Raw genomic sequence first — 15,504 nt, forward strand, 5'->3', positions numbered from 1 at the left:
AACGACGCCCCACTTTCTCCTCAGCGCTCTGTACCTCACCTCCCACGTGACCCTGCGGAAGGCAATGGCAATACTCACCGCCGAGGCCCCGCCCCACGGTGTTGCCGCTGGATCCTCCTCCACCAATCAGCAGCAGCCCTCGGCTCGCGTTGTTAGGGGGGCCACCCCGCGCCCTCCCTGAAGTACTCCGGCAGAGTCAGCTGACCGCGGACACTCACGTGACAACTCGGGGCCCAAGCCCGGGTTTGACAGTTCTGCGCAGAGCTTAGTCCCGCCCCACGGCTGGTCTCGCCCGTTTCTTCACTTGGAAAAGCGTTTGTGGGAAAAGGAAACCGTTCTGCTTTTTCTTGCTCCCTCTACCGGCCAGTACTGGAACTGCTTTGGGGAGACCGGTGAAGTAGTTGAGAGACTGGAAACAAAAACTTAAGAGGTTCTCTAACTCTGGTTTCATAAAAAATAGATGAAGAGGGCCGGGCGTGGTGGCTCACGCCTGTAATCCCAGCACTTTAGGAGGCCGAGGCGGGCGGCTCACCTGAGGTCATGAGTTTGAGACCAGCCCGGCCAACATGGCGAAACCCCGCTCTACTAAAATACAAATATTAGCCGGGTGTGGTGGCTCACGCCCGTAATCCCAGCTACTCGGGAGTCTGAGGGAGGAGAATCGCTTGAACCGAGGAGGTGGAGGTTGCAGTGGGCCGAGATCGTGCCACTGCACTTCAGCCTGGGTGACAGAGTGAGACTTAGGAAAAAAAAAAAGCTGAAGACAGCGTGTTAAAAAATTCCGATTCGAAGATGGGCGCGGTGTCTGGTGCCTGTAATCCCAGCTACTCGGGAGGCGGAGGCGGGAGGATCGCTTGGGCCCAGGAGTTTGAGTCCGGTTCAAGTCCCGCCTTGGGCAGCATAGCAAGACTCTGTCTCTAAAAAAAAAAAAAAGTTCAGATTCAAACACACCTCCTGCTGCCCCAGAAAATTGAGTAGTTGGTTTTTGAGACAGGTCTCACTCTTTGGGTTGTTGGTTTTGGAGACAGGGTCTCACTCTGTCGCCCAGGCTGGAGTGCGGCAGCACAATCATAGCTCACCGCAGTATCACTTTGTAGTGCCAGAGAGGAAGGAAGTATTCCACACGTGTGCTCACACACAAAATTAGGGGGTATGCCAGGGTGCCAACTGAAAGAGCTCCCAATGGCCAAAGCTGGAACAATTTGAGCAGCAAAATAAAGTAGTATTGCGTTATAATCCCAAATATAAAGTATCCATGAGCCTGTGGTCATAAAGATGAATAGAGAAAAATAAAGGGGGGAGAATAGACAAATAGTTTGTGCAGAAGAATTCCAAATAATCTGTGTAGATACTCTGCTCTCAAGAAGGTGAAGGATACCTCCCCATTCTGTAAGTATGGACTGTGCATAGTGACATCCTTTCAAAGAGGAGGGTGCAGGAAAGGGGAGAAAAAGACTAAATTTACAGTGGAGAAACCAGACTTTGACATCCAGGTTGTTGGGTTAACCTCAACATTGATAAGTCATGTGATTAAAATGGCTCTTTACTTCTGGGATCTTTCAATCTAATCATGAAAAAAACACTAGACAAATTCCCATTGAACCACATCCTCCAAAACACTTGCCTAGTACTCCTCAAAACTGTTGGTGGGCGCAGTGTGTCACCTGTAGTCCCAGTACTTTGGGAGGCCAAGGCAGGAGGATCACTTGAGGCCAGGAGTTCGAGACCAGCCTGTCCAACATGGCGAAACCCTGTCTCTACTGAAAATACAAAAAACTTGGCTGGGTGTGGTGGTACATGCCTGTAATCACAGCTACTTGGGAGGCTGAGGCAGGAGGATCACTTGTACCCGGGAGGCGGAGGTTGCAGTGAGCTGAGATCACCTCATTGCACTCCAGCCTGGGCAACAAGAGGGAGACTCAGTCTCAAACAAGTAACACTGTCAAGTCATCAAAACAAGGAAAGTCTGAGAATCCGTCACAGCCCAGGATACATGGATGCTAAATGTAATGTCTTACCTTGGGTGGGATCCTGGGACAGAAGGGCATTAGGTTAAAAAAAACCAAGGAAATCGGCCGGGCGCAGTGGCTCATGCCTGTAATCCCACTTTGAGAGGCTGAGGCGGGTGGATCACCTGAGGTCAGGAGTTCGTGAGCTGCCTGGCTTTCGAGAGCAGCCTGGCTAACATGGCAAAACCCCATCTCTACTAAAAATACAAACATTAGCTGGGCATGGTGGCGGGCACCTATAGTCCCAGCTACTCGGGAGGCTGAAGCAGAAGAATTGCTTGAACCCGGGAGGCGGAGGTTGTGGTGAGCCAAGATTGTGCCACTGTGCTACAGCCTGGGCAATAGAGTGAGACTCCATCTCAAAACAAACAAAAAACACTAAGGAAAGCTACATAAACTATGAAGTTTAGTTAATAATATTGTGCCATATTAGTTCATTCATGGTAATAAATGTACCATTCTAATATCAGATGTTAATCATAGGGGAAACGGGTATGTGGGATTTTTTTTTGCTGTCATTGCAATTTTTCTACAAATCTAAAACTATCCTAAAAATCTTCTTTAAATAAAACAGGTTCGAAGGCCATACCCACAATGGTTCCAATTCTGAGTCTGTGGTGGGTCAAAGGAATCTGCGTTTTTAAAAAACAGAACCCCATATAATTAAGATGCAGCCAGACCCGGTAGCTCATGCCTGTAATCCCAACACTCTGGGAGACCAAGGTGGGAGGACTGCTTGAGCCTAGGAGTTAAGGACCAACCTAAGCAACAAAGCAAGACCCTATCTCTACAAAATTAAAAAATTTTTAAATTACTCCTTGGGAGGCTGAGGTGGGAGTATTGTTTGACCCCAGGAGTTTGAGGCTGCAGTGGGCTATGATGGTGCCACTGCACTCCAACCTGGGCAACAGAGTGAGACCCTGTCTCCTCTCAAAAAAAAAGTAAAATTAGGATGCAGATAATCCAGGGACCACAGTTTGAGAAACCGCTGTTATCTAGGGGGTTGGCTGAGCAGAGCAAGGCATAAGTCTTCCCCCAACTCTCTTCATACATGAATAGACTTGCCTGGACCACCCACTTGTGGTTGCCACTGTGTCCTGACCACAGAGCAGGTGGGGGTGAGCCTGGATTACCACAAGCAGTTTTGGTTCCATGTCTGTCAAAGCAGCAGCGCTATGTAAAAGCTTCTGTTTAAGCTGTTCCTTTTCAGGGTAATTTGTCATGCAGCAACAGATAATATACCCCTCAGCCTTTTCAACCAGGGAGTATTTTTCCATTTCCAGAGTTCATTGGATTTATTTAGGATGGGATCCAAACAATATTAGCAATCACATGAGAGCTTGTTAACTAGTAGCTGTTCATTTCTTATGATGCACCTTTCCAAATGCTTAATTTACATTTTATTTTTATTTATTTATTTTGACATGGAGTCTCGCTCTGTTGCCCAGGCTGGAGTGCAGTGGCACGATCTCTGCTCACTGCAACCTCCACCTCTGGATTCAAGCAATTCTTGTGCCTTAGCCACCCAAGTAGCTGGGATTACAGGCATGCACCACCATGCCTGGCTAATGTTCGTATTTTATATTTTTAGTAGAGATGGGGTTTCACCATGTTGCCCATGCTGATCTCAAGCTCCTGACCTCAAGTGATCCGCCCACCTCGGACTTCCAAAGTGTGGAATTACAGGCGTGAGCCACCACACCTGGCCATAATTTACATTTTATTTAACTGATAGGTTGCAGGGGTTGAGGAGGGGCAATTTTCATCCCATTTTACAGATTGAGAAAACTGAGGCTCCCACAGGGAAAGTGATTCGCCCTAGTTTACAAGGAGGTAAGAGGAGCCAGGATGGATGAGGTTCATCTGACGTCTGAACCCCTTCCCTTAACTGCAGTGTTCCAACTGCTTCAAACTCAGCGTCCACCTCTGCTCCCCTTCCCTCCCAATCTTTAAGCCTTAGCTGATAGGTGGGCCCTCTGTGAAACCTCCTGACACTGCCATCTACTTTCCCAGCCCCTCAGAACACAGCACACCCTACCATAGACACGATCACACCCCGATGCAATCAATCCTCTGCAGTCAATTCCCCATCTGAGCTAATGGCATCGACTACAGCTGCTCAGGCTCAAACCTGCCCTGCCAACTCGATCTGTCCTTTCCTTGACCACCTCCCACTGACGTGTGAGTCACTGACAACTCTGTTGCCCAGGCTGGAGTGCAGTGGCACAATCTTGGCCCACTACAACCTCCACCCCTCAAGTTCAAGTGATTCTCCTGCCTCAGCCTCCTGAGTAACTGGGACTACAGGTGTCCAACATCATGCCTGGCTAATTTTTTTGTATTTTTAGTAGAGATGGAGTTTCATCATGTTGGCCAGGCTGGTCTCAAACTCCTGACTTCAAGTGATCCACCTACCTTGGCCTCCCAAAGTGCTGGAATTACAGGTGTGAGCCACTGTGGAGTCTACCTTTCTTTTCTTTCTGTCTTTCTGACGGAGTCTTGCTCTACCAGGCTGAAATGCAGTGACACAATCTCAGTTCACTGCAACCTCCGTCTCCCGGGTTCAAGCGATTTTCCTACCTCAGCCTCCCAAGTCGCTGGGATTACAGTCACGTGGCACCACACCCAGCTAATTTTTGTATTTTTAGGAGAGACGGGGTTTCATCATGTTGGCTACTATGGTCTTGATCTCTTGACCTCATGATCCGCCTGCCTTGGCCTCCCAAAGTGCTGCGATTACTGGCAAGAGCCACTGCACCTGGCCATGGAGCTGCATCTTGAGTAGTCTAGCCTAACTGTGGTCATTTCCCTTCTCACTAACAGGGATCAGTTTAGAAGCGAACACAGGCTCAATGAGACATACGGGCATCTGCTGGGAGCTGTTAAAGGTTTTCTCACTCTTAAAAAGGGAGGCAGGGAGGGGGGTTGTTTTCTCTTCCCTGACTCCCCTGCCCCCTGCAGGTCTGGATTTTGGTTCAAGGTTATTCTCGCCTCTGCTGGAGCCCTGGTTCTGCCCCTGCCCCTGCCAGGGGTCCCTGATTCCAAGGCTGAACCCCCACGGGGACAACCAAACTCCATGATTGTTTAAATCAACACCAACTCTTATGTTACAGCCAAAAGCATTTCCAGTATCAAGACCCAAAATCACCTTGTTTGCTTATTATTACTGCTACCTTCCTGCTCCTACAAAGGAAGGTCCGTGAGGAAAGGGGCCTGTCTTACTTCACTATCCCTGTTGCACCGATTGGCAACGTCCAGTGCATTCTACAGCAGGTGCTTCGTGGATGTTTGCTGAATGAATGTCCAAATCAACATGCCTGTCTTCTCCCCAAGGCCCCCAGCCCCCAGGGCAGGCCACAGCTGACTCACCTCCTGGCCTTAGCACGTGGTGGGGTTCCTAAGCCTTTATTGGATCAATAGGCAGGGAAGTCAAAGACAGCGGCTCAAGAACCCAATTTAATCAGATTTATGAGTTGACACGTACAAAAAACACGGAACAATGCAGAATTCATCGCAAGACTAGGGACTGAATCTGGAAGGCAGAGTCCCCGCCCTGGGGAGGGGCCCAGCATGTTGGAGATCTCAAGGTTTTTTCCCACTGATTCTCTACGTCTTGGCCTTATCTAACACATGAAACCAAACCCCACAACTGAGGCTAAGATTTAAGAGCTACCCAGAGCTAACTTTTCCCCTCCCCAAGCCTCCCTGCTCTAGAAGTGGAAGGGAAAGAAGGGGAGAGACTATGAACCTAAGGAGAGTAGAGCCTCCAGCGCCACTGGACAGGGACTGCATAGCTGTCCAACAACTGAGCTCCTCCTGCCTATCTGTGGCCAAATGCCCACCACGTTTGCAGGCTGGTTGGCCAACGGGGGATGGGGAGGGTGGGGGGAGGCAGAGGGGTACCCCAAACACCCTGGAGAGGCCGAAGGGAGGAGGGGCAGCACCGGAGGCCCCATTCGGACTTCCTGCCATGGGAATCACCACTGCAGGGGGCCGATGTCAGCTCCCAGCTCCTCTTCCTTCAGCTGGAAGGGCTTCACCGGCCACTTCACCCTGACGATGGGCTCCACGTGGTCCTGAAGGCGGTGCCGCTTCATGTGGGCATTTCGACTCTTGATCTTGTCAAATACCCTGAGGAGTCACCAGAGGACATGGGGTCAGAGCAAGGAGGAAGGGATCATGGGGGGCTGAGGCTGGGAGCCCTGGGGACATCTCCAGGAGAAAGCTGGGTACCTTTCACACTCTCTGCATGGAAAAATGCCCTGGCTCTCCACACTTCCCGATGGCTCGGGGGTCCGCTTGGGGCCTGCATTTGGGCTGGAGCTGAGGATGGACTCCCTCCTATAACTCTTGGTTTTTATCTTTAACTCAGGAATTGGATGGTGGCTGGGTCTCTCCCGAGGGCTGCATGGGACCTGCAGAGGGAGCAAAAGTGACATAAGGGTGCTGACCTGTCCTGCTGTAAGAGAGGCACAGAGCTGAGGGCACACGTGTCTCCTGCAGGGAAACCCTTCCATCAGGAGCATCCCCGCCCTCTGACCCCACCCTCCAACTCCACAGGCAGCAGGCACTGGGAGGAGAGACGAGCTCCCGACACTGCCCCGGTTCCTCTACCTTTTCCTCTGTCCTTTCCACCTCCTCCGGCTCTCTCTTGACCCTCTTTTCTAGCCCTGGGGCTCGGCCACAGTCAAACTTGATCATTTTTTTCCAGATGTAATAATACTCAACGCACTGAGCTACCGTCTTTGTCTGGATCTAGTGAAAGAAAACAAGCAGGCTGTGGCCGTGCCACGCGGGCCCTGGGAGTGTGACCTTGCCACTGGGCCAGCTGCCTCCTTTGGAAAGCCCTTTGGAAGGATCTCTTCCTTTGGCTTGGCGTCACCACTCACCACAAAGGCACAGGACCACAAAATCCTTCCTGGGGATGAGGCCGTTCAAAGAGCAGCCACACAGTAGCCACCAGTACTTAAGCCTGCACATTCTGAGCAGTCATTCCAGCCCAGGTATTCTTTCCTAAGGAAGATGCACACAAAGGTCCCTCCAGGGACGCTAACTGTGACATCATGCTAATAAATCGGAATGCCCTCTACAGGCAGAATACCACACAGACATTACAACAGCTAGGCAGAGCCTCTAAAGTCTTGGCAGGAAGTGGCCCACTCTAGAAGAAGGGGAGGTTTTGAGTGCACAGCACGAACCTACGAGATCATTTTCCCGTTCCTCCACTAAGAAAGGATCCCACTAAAAATAACTTCTGTTAAAAACAAAAGGGAAGCTGGGCTTGGTGGCTCACGCCTGTAATCCCAGCACTTTGAGAGGCTGAGGCAGGAGGACTACTTGAGGTCAGGAGTTTGAGACCAGCCTGGGCAACATAGCAAGACCCTATCTCTACAAAATATTTTAAAAATTAGCCAGTCATAGTGGTACATGCCTGTGGTCCCAGCTACTTAAGACGCTGAGGCGAGATGACCGATTGAGCCCAGGAGTTCAAGGTTAGAGTGAGCTTTTTTTTTTTTTGAGACAGAATCTCACCCTGTCGCCCAGGCTTGAGTACAATGCCATGATCTTGGCTCACTGCAACCTCCACCTCCCGGGTCCAAGTGATTCTCCCACCTTAGCCTCCTGAGTAGCTGGGATTACAGGTACCTGCCATCATGCCCAGCTAATTTTTGTATTTTTGTAGAGACGGGGTTTCACCATGTTGGCCAGGATGGTCTCGAACTCCTGATCTCAGGTGATCTGCCTGCCTCGACCTCCCAAAGTGCTGGGATTACAGGCCTGAACCACTGCGCCCGGCCAGCAGTGAGCTATGATGTGTCATGGCACTCCAGAGCAGGTATCTCTCTTTTTTTTTTTTTTTTTTTTTTGAGACGGAGTCTTGCTCTGTCACCCAGGCTGGAGTGCAGTGGCCGGATCTCAGCTCACTGCAAGCTCCGCCTCCCGGGTTTACGCCATTCTCCTGCCTCAGCCTCCTGAGTAGCTGGGACTACAGGCGCCCGCCACCTCGCCCGGCTAGTTTTTTTGTATTTTTTAGTAGAGACGGGGTTTCACCATGTTAGCCGGGATGGTCTCTCGATCTCCTGACCTCGTGATCCGCCCGTCTCGGCCTCCCAAAGTGCTGGGATTACAGGCTTGAGCCACTGCGCCCGGCCAGGTATCTCTTTTTTGAGACTCCAGAGTGCAATGGCACGGACTAAGCTCACTGCAACCTCCACCTCCTGGGTTCAAGCGATTCTTCTGCCTCAGCCCCCCGAGTAGCTGGGACTACAGGTGTGCACCACCACACCCAGCTATTTTTTGTGTTTTTAGTAGAGACGGGGTTTCACCTTATTGGCCAGGCTAGTCTCGAACTCCTGACCTCGTGATCTGCCTGCCTCAGCCTCCCAAAGTGCTGGGATTACAGGCGTGAGCCACCGCACCCGGCTAGCGTCTCTTAAAAAAAAAAAAAAAAGAAAGGAAAAAAAAGGAAAAGTTTAATTGCTCTAGGAAGAAAATTTTTCAGGAAATAAAATTGGCTATTGAGCTCACTCCAGAAAAGACATTCTCCACCCAAATGTTTTTCAGCTTTTTAAGTCTTCACAAACGAGGAGTCAAAACAGCACAAACTCTTCCTAAGAAACATCACTAAGTTTAAAAAAAAGTTGGACTTCTGCTTCTGAACAAGATGGAGCAACAGAACCAGATTTACCCTCTCGTCCAAAACAATGAAAACAGAGTCAAAATATAAACAATGTTTGGCAAGACACCAGGCATCATTCAACAAAGGGCAGTGAACCCTGACAGGAAGTAAGCTGCCACTGCTCTGGCTTATCACCTTATGTTTCCAGGCCACCACCCAGGCAGGGGCAATTTAGACAGAACCCAGCAGGACTTAGGGAGCCGAGGTGGAGCACAGTGCCCCCGGAGACCAGGACGGTAGAGCCCACAAGACAGAGGATGGGAGAGGAAAGAGCTGCACACAGAACACTCCAGAGATGGGGAGCAAATTTCCCCCAAGGACTCAGCCAAAGACTGCCCAGCACATGCATGGGAACAGACCAGCCAAAGCTGGGTAAAGAGCCATCCACAACGATGAGAGGGAAAAGTGCCTGCTGCTCCTACAGCGCCAGGAAGAGTGCCCGTTCCCACAGCCAGAGTGGGAAACTTCATGATTCAGGGGGCACTGGGTAGGGCAGTGACACAGTCTTGCCTCAGTAAGGAGAAATAATCAGCCTTAGAGAAGAGCTATGCTGGTCCCATCTAAAAAATCTAAAACTGAATCTAAAAGTAGCTGTGTCCCAGAACAAAACTCAAGAATATTTATAAGGCTGCAAAAATATCCAGCATCCAACAGCTAACATTCACAATGCCTGTGATCTGGTGAAAATCACCACGCATGCTAAGAAGCAGGGTAACATGGCATATCAGGAGGAGAAAACCCAATGTGTCAAAGTCAACCCACCACAGACACAGATGTTAGAATGAGCAGGGAAGGACATGAAAGGTTACCATAACTATTTAATATACGTTCAAAGAGTTATGCCAGAGGACAGGCGCGGTGGCTCTCACTTGTAATCCCACCACTTTGGGAGGCTGAGGCAGGAGGATCACCAGAGGTCAGGAGTTTGAGATCACCCTGACCAACATGGGGAAACTCTATCTCTACTAAAAATACAAGAAATTTAGCCGGGTGTGGTGGTGTGCACCTGTAATCCCAGCTACTCTGGAGGCTGAGGCAGAAGAATCGCTTGAACCCAGGAGGTGGAGGTTGCAGTGGGCCGAGATCATCACTGCACTCCAGACTGGGTGACAGAGCAAGACTCCGTCTCAAAAAAAAAAAAAAAAAAGAAAAATGTTATACCAGAGCTAGGTGTGATGACACACACCTGTAGTCCCACCTACTCAAAGCTGGAGGATCACTTGAGCCCAGGAGGTCAAAGGGTACAGTGAACTATGATCACACCCCTGTACCCCAGCTTGGGCGACAGAGTGAGATCCTAGATCTTAAAAGAAATAAGAACAAATAAAAACTTGAAAACACTGCTAAGAGAAATTAAAGATGACGCATAGAGCACAGCCCCTGTTCATGGGTCAGAAACTGAGTGTTATTAAAATGTCAACTCTCCTTGGCCAGGTGCGGTGGCTCACACTTGTAATCCCAGCACTTTGGGAGGCTGAGGCAGGTGGATCACCTGAGGTCAGGAGTTCAAAAGATCAGCCTAGCCAACATGGTGAAACTTGTCTCTACTAAAAATAAAAAAATTAGCCAGGCATGGTGGTGGGCGCCTGTAATCCCAGCTACTTGGGAGGCTGAGGTACGAGAATCGCTTGAACCTGGGAGGTGGAGGTTGCAGTAAGTAAAGATCGTGCCACTGCACTCCAGCCTGGGCAACAAGAGTGAAACTCCATCTCCAAAAAAAAAAAAAAAAAAGTCAACTCCCTCAATTGGCCTATAGAGTCAATGCCGTACCAATCAAAATCGTAGCAGGTTTTTTTTTTTTTTTTTGGTAAAAATGGGTAAGTTACTTAGAAAGTTCATATGGTAATACATGATTTCAAGACTTATAAAGCTACAGTAGTAAAAACAGTATGGTACTACTTTTTGTCTTTTCAACAAAAGGTACAAAAGAATATCCACATGCAAAAAATGAACTTTAACTCATATTTTACACCATATACAAAAATTAACATGAAATGAATTGTAAACCTAAGTATAAAACCTAAAACTATAAACCTTCTAGAGAAGGCCAGGCGCGGTGGCTCACACCTGTAATCCCAGCACTTTGGGAGGCCGAGGTGGGCAGATCACAAGGTCAGGAGATCAAGACCATCCTGGCTAACACGGTGAAACCCCGTTTCTACCAAAAATACAAAAAATTAGCCGGGCATGGTGGTGGCGGGCACCTGTAGTCCCAGCTACTCAGGAGGCTGAGGCAGGAGGATGGCATGAAGCTGGGAGGTGGAGCTTGCAGTGAGCTGAGATCTCGCCACTGCACTCTAGCCTGGGCGACAGAGCGAGACTCTGTCTCACACACACACACACACACACACACACAAAACTTCTAGAGAAAACAAGGGGAAAATCTTTGTGGTTGGGTTAGGCAAAGAATTCTTAGATACAACACCAAAAGCATAGTCCATAAAAGAAAAATTAATAAACGACTTCATCAAAATGACAAAATTTTTCTTTAAAAGACATTGTTAGGCCGGGCGCGGTGGCTCACGCCTGTAATCCCAGCACTTTGGGAGGCCGAGGTGGGCGGATCACAAGGTCAGGAGATCGAGACCACGGTGAAACCCCGTCTCTACTAAAAATACAAAAAATTAGCCGGGCGCGGTGGCGGGCGCCTGTAGTCCCAGCTACTCAGGAGGCTGAGGCAGGAGAATGGCGTAAACCCAGGAGGCGGAGCTTGCAGTGAGCCGAGATCGCGCCACTGCACTCCAGCCTGGGCGACAGAGCGAGACTCCATCTCAAAAAAAAAAAAAAAAAAAAAGACATTGTTAAGAGATTAAAAAGCTACAGATTGGGAGAAAACATTCCCAAAGCATGAATCTGGATAAATGACATGTATCCTGAACCGATAAAGAACTGCTACAACTTAATAATAAAAACACAGATGGCTGGGTGCGGTGGCTCACGCCTGTAATCCCAGCACTTTGGGAGGCTGATGTGGGCAGATCACCTGAGGTCAGGAGTTCAAGACCAGCCTGGCCAACACAGCAAAACCCCGTCCCTACTAAAAATACAAAAATTAGCCAGGCGTGGTAGTGGGCACCTGTGATCCCAGCTACTCAGGAGGCTGAGGCAGGAGCATCGCTTGAACCTGGGAGGCAGAGGTTGCAGTGAGCATGGATTGTGCCACTGCACTCCAGCCTGGGCGACAGAGTAAGTACTCCATCTCAAAAACAAAAACAAAAAAACAAAACAAAACGCAGACATCCCAATAAAAACATATGCAAGAGATATGAACAGACACCTCACCAAAGAAGGCATACAGACAGTAAACAGGCCCATGAAAAGATGCTCAGCATTGTCAGTCATGAAGGAAACACCATGTGATGCCACCACACTGCCATGAGAATGGCTGGAATTAAAAGGACTGGCCCTACCCAGGGCTAGCGAGGTTGTGGAGGAACTAGACATCTCATTTCCTGCTGGTAGAAATGTGAAATGATACAACTACTTCGGAAAATTGTTTGGCGGTTTATTAAAAAGTTAAGCGTACACCTACTAAGTCATTCCATTCCTGGTATTTACTCCTCTAGAAAACAAAGTACATGTCAATACCAAGACTTGTACCTGAATGTTCATAACAAATTTATTTATAGTCACCCCAAACTGGAAGCCACTCAAATGTCCACCAACAGGCAAATGATTACATAAACCGTGGTACGTCCATCCAGTGGAATACTATTCAGCAGTGAAAAGGGGAGATCTATCAATACATGGAACATGGGGGTCGGGCGCGGTGGCTCAAGCCTGTAATCCCAGCACTTTGGGAGGCTGAGACGGGTGGATCACGAGGTCAGGAGATCGAGACTATCCTGGCTAACACGGTGAAACCCCGTCTCTACTAAAAAATACAAAAAAAAAAACTAGCCGGGCGAGGTGGCGGGCGCCTGTAGTCCCAGCTACTCGGGAGGCTGAGGCAGGAGAATGGCGTGAACCCGGGAGGCGGAGCTTGCAGTGAGCTGAGATCCGGCCACTGCACTCCAGCCTGGGCGACAGAGCGAGACTCCGTCTCAAAAAAAAAAAAAAAAAAAAAAAAAAAAAAAAAAAAAAACATGGAACATGGATGAACTCAAAATCATGATGCTGAGTGCGAGAAGCTGGACCAAGCAGAGTTCATACTGTGTGACTACTCCATTTATAGCAAACTCTAGGAAATGAAAACGAACTTACAGTGCCCTGGCAGATCAGTGCTGACTGAGGACAGGGGGTGCAATGGGGAGTGATTACTATGGGGCAGGAGGAGATTCAGGGCTGAGGGACACGCTCATTATGTTGACTGTGGTGATGGTTTCCCAGGTGTAGTATCAATATGTCAAAACTTAGCAAATCTTATTATACTTCAATTATGTACAATTTTGTGTACATCCAAGTTTTTTGTTTTTTTGAACAGAAAATAAGCAGCAGGACATTATATGTAGTGAGATCTTATCCTTTGGGTTTTTTGGGGGGGACAGTCTCATTTTGTCACCCAGGCTGGAGTGCAGTGGCGCAATCTTGCCTCATTGCAGCCTTCACCTCCCAGGCTCAAGCAATCCTCCCACCTCAGCCTCCCGAGTAGCTGGGACTACAGGCACGCAGCACCAAGCTAAGCTAGTATTTAACTTTTTTGTAGAGACAAGGTCTCACTATATTGCCCAGGCTGGTCTTGAACTCCTAGGCTCAAGCAGTCCTCCCACCTTGACCTCCCAAAGTGCTAGGATTACAGGCATGAGCCACTGCGCCTGACCTCATCCTTTTTTTCTTTTTTTGAGATGGAGTTTCACTCTTGTTGCCCAGGCTGGAATGCAATAGTGGGATCTTGGCTCACCGCAACCTCCGCCTCCCAGGTTCAAGCAGTTCTCCTGCTTCAGCCTCCCGAGTAGCTGGGATTACAGGCATGTACCACCACGCCCGGCTAATTTTGTATTTTTAGTAGAGATGGGGTTTCTCCATGTTGGTCAGGCTGGTCTGGAACTCCCAACCTCAGGTGATCCACCTACCTCGAACTCCCAAAGTGCTGGGATTACAGGTGTAAACCACCACACCTGGCCTTTTTTTTTTTTTTTTTGAGACAGAGTCTTACTCTGTCACCCAGGCTGGAGTGCAGTGGCACAATCCCCACTCACTGCAACCTCTGCCTCCCAGGTTCAAATGATTCTCATGCCTCAGCCTGCCATCTAGTTGGGATTACTCACCACCATGCCCGGCTAATTTTTGTATTTTGAGTAGACGGGGTTTCACCATGTTGGCCAGGCTGGTCTGGAACTCCTGACCTCAAGTGATCCTCCCGCCTTGGCCTCCCAAAGTGCTGGGATTACAGGCATAAGCCACCATGGATGGCCCTTATCTTTTTAAAAGTATATGCATACCTGTATATATAAAATTTGTACAGACAGAAACGCCTGTTGCTTGGTGGAATACGTAACAGAGGTCACCAATCAGAAGCAGGACTGCGAGGAGGGGCATGGAAGACTGTTGTGTGCAGGTGATGCAGGTCTCTACCATTTGGAGCTGTTCACGAGGATGGCTTTTTGACACTGTAAACTGTCTACACTAAGAGTGCTACCACAGGCAGGTGAGGGTGGGGCCCTCCGACCCCGACCAGCCCTGCAGCTCCAGCTTGTCTCAGCTGTGTGAGGCAGGGCCTTGGACACCAGCCCACATTCACTTTACCGTCTTGTGTATCAAGTAGAAGTCCTTCTTGTGGGCATAGAACGCCTTCTTAAAAAGCCTCTTCTCTATAGGGGTCCAGACGTCTGAACCTATCAAAGAACACAGCCGACAGGAGGAAGGCCATTTGTCCTGGGACCACAGCCATGGCTGAAATGCAGACCACCTTCCCTTTTATAGCTGCCATTACTGAGCACCAATTATGTGCCAAACTCATAAAAAAACTCCGAGTCTCCAGAAGGGAGGGACCACTACTAGCCCCACTTAACAGATGTGGCAACTGAGGCTTCAGTCGCTTCCTAAGGGCAGGTGGGGGCCCTGGCAGCCTGTCTCCAGGGCTGATGGATTCAACCACTGAACCTAAGCCCATCTCCCCTCCCGCTGGCCAGGATCATTCCCTTTGTGGCTGGGCAGAGTCTGTAAGGAAACCACTGGGAAAGGGTGAAGCAGGATCCCACTAGCAGAGTGTGGGGCCCACTGAATCATCCTGATAAGGAGAGGCCCTCCTGAAAGGCAGGCAAAGGCCCCGAAGAGAACTCCAGGAGGCAGAGGCAGAGCTTGCAACAGAACTGGCTGATTCATAGGGGTGTCAGCTGGGCCAAACCAGCCTGGCAGCCTTTCCCCGTCACCTGTGTAGCGATAGTCAGCGAGCAGGTGTGTCGGTGGCTTGTGGGGCCCTCGGAGCAGGAGAGTCTCCAGGGCGACCTGGAACAAGAGGAACGGCAGGCTGCCCAGGACCAGGTGGGGGAAGAGGACCACCGGCATCCTCCCATTCATCTGAAAAACACTTGTGGCTGTCCCTAAAGTCACTGCCTGTCCCAGGGTTATTCAAAGTAGCCCTGGATGGGCCACCAGCCTGTAACTGTCTGTGGGCACATCAACTATGACACCAGGCACACCACCGAATGCAGCTGGTTATTTTTTCACAGCAGGCCTATCTTGATGAAGGAGACTATGTGTAGATTTATTCTGGCACAAGCTCCTTAGGGAATGGCACTTTGAGGAATATGACCCTTGTCTAGGTCCCCATTTTTATTTTCTTCATAGCACTAGTCAATAGCTAACAATTGAAAACATTTTATTTTATTTTTAAAGACGAGGTCTCACTATGTTGTCCAGGCTGAGCTCCAATTC

General features: G+C 49.4%; 1 protein-coding gene across 6 annotated transcripts in view; it reads right to left on the bottom strand.

Moving 5' to 3' along the window:
- Nucleotides 1-5,447: 5,447 nt before the first annotated feature.
- Nucleotides 5,448-15,504, bottom strand: part of ZNF541 (zinc finger protein 541) — a 54,060-nt gene continuing 44,003 nt past the window's right edge. For 2 of the 6 annotated variants that reach the window (XR_012427772.1, XM_074024018.1), the window contains 5 exons: nt 15,000-15,075; nt 14,374-14,462; nt 6,624-6,764; nt 6,243-6,424; nt 5,448-6,140 (listed from right to left, as the gene is read on the bottom strand). Coding sequence is in view for 2 of the 6 variants with exons in the window: in XM_074024018.1 (XP_073880119.1) it covers nt 5,987-6,140; nt 6,243-6,424; nt 6,624-6,764; nt 14,374-14,462; nt 15,000-15,075 (642 nt within the window). In the remaining 4 variants the exon portion in view is untranslated. The remainder of the gene's footprint in view (nt 6,141-6,242; nt 6,425-6,623; nt 6,765-14,373; nt 14,463-14,999; nt 15,076-15,504) is intronic. The other 4 variants (XR_012427773.1, XM_074024017.1, XR_012427775.1 and 1 more) reach the window with 3 other exon arrangements.

The sequence above is a fragment of the Macaca fascicularis genome, chromosome 19, assembly GCF_037993035.2.
Source record: "Macaca fascicularis isolate 582-1 chromosome 19, T2T-MFA8v1.1".
Lineage (NCBI taxonomy): Eukaryota > Metazoa > Chordata > Mammalia > Primates > Cercopithecidae > Macaca > Macaca fascicularis.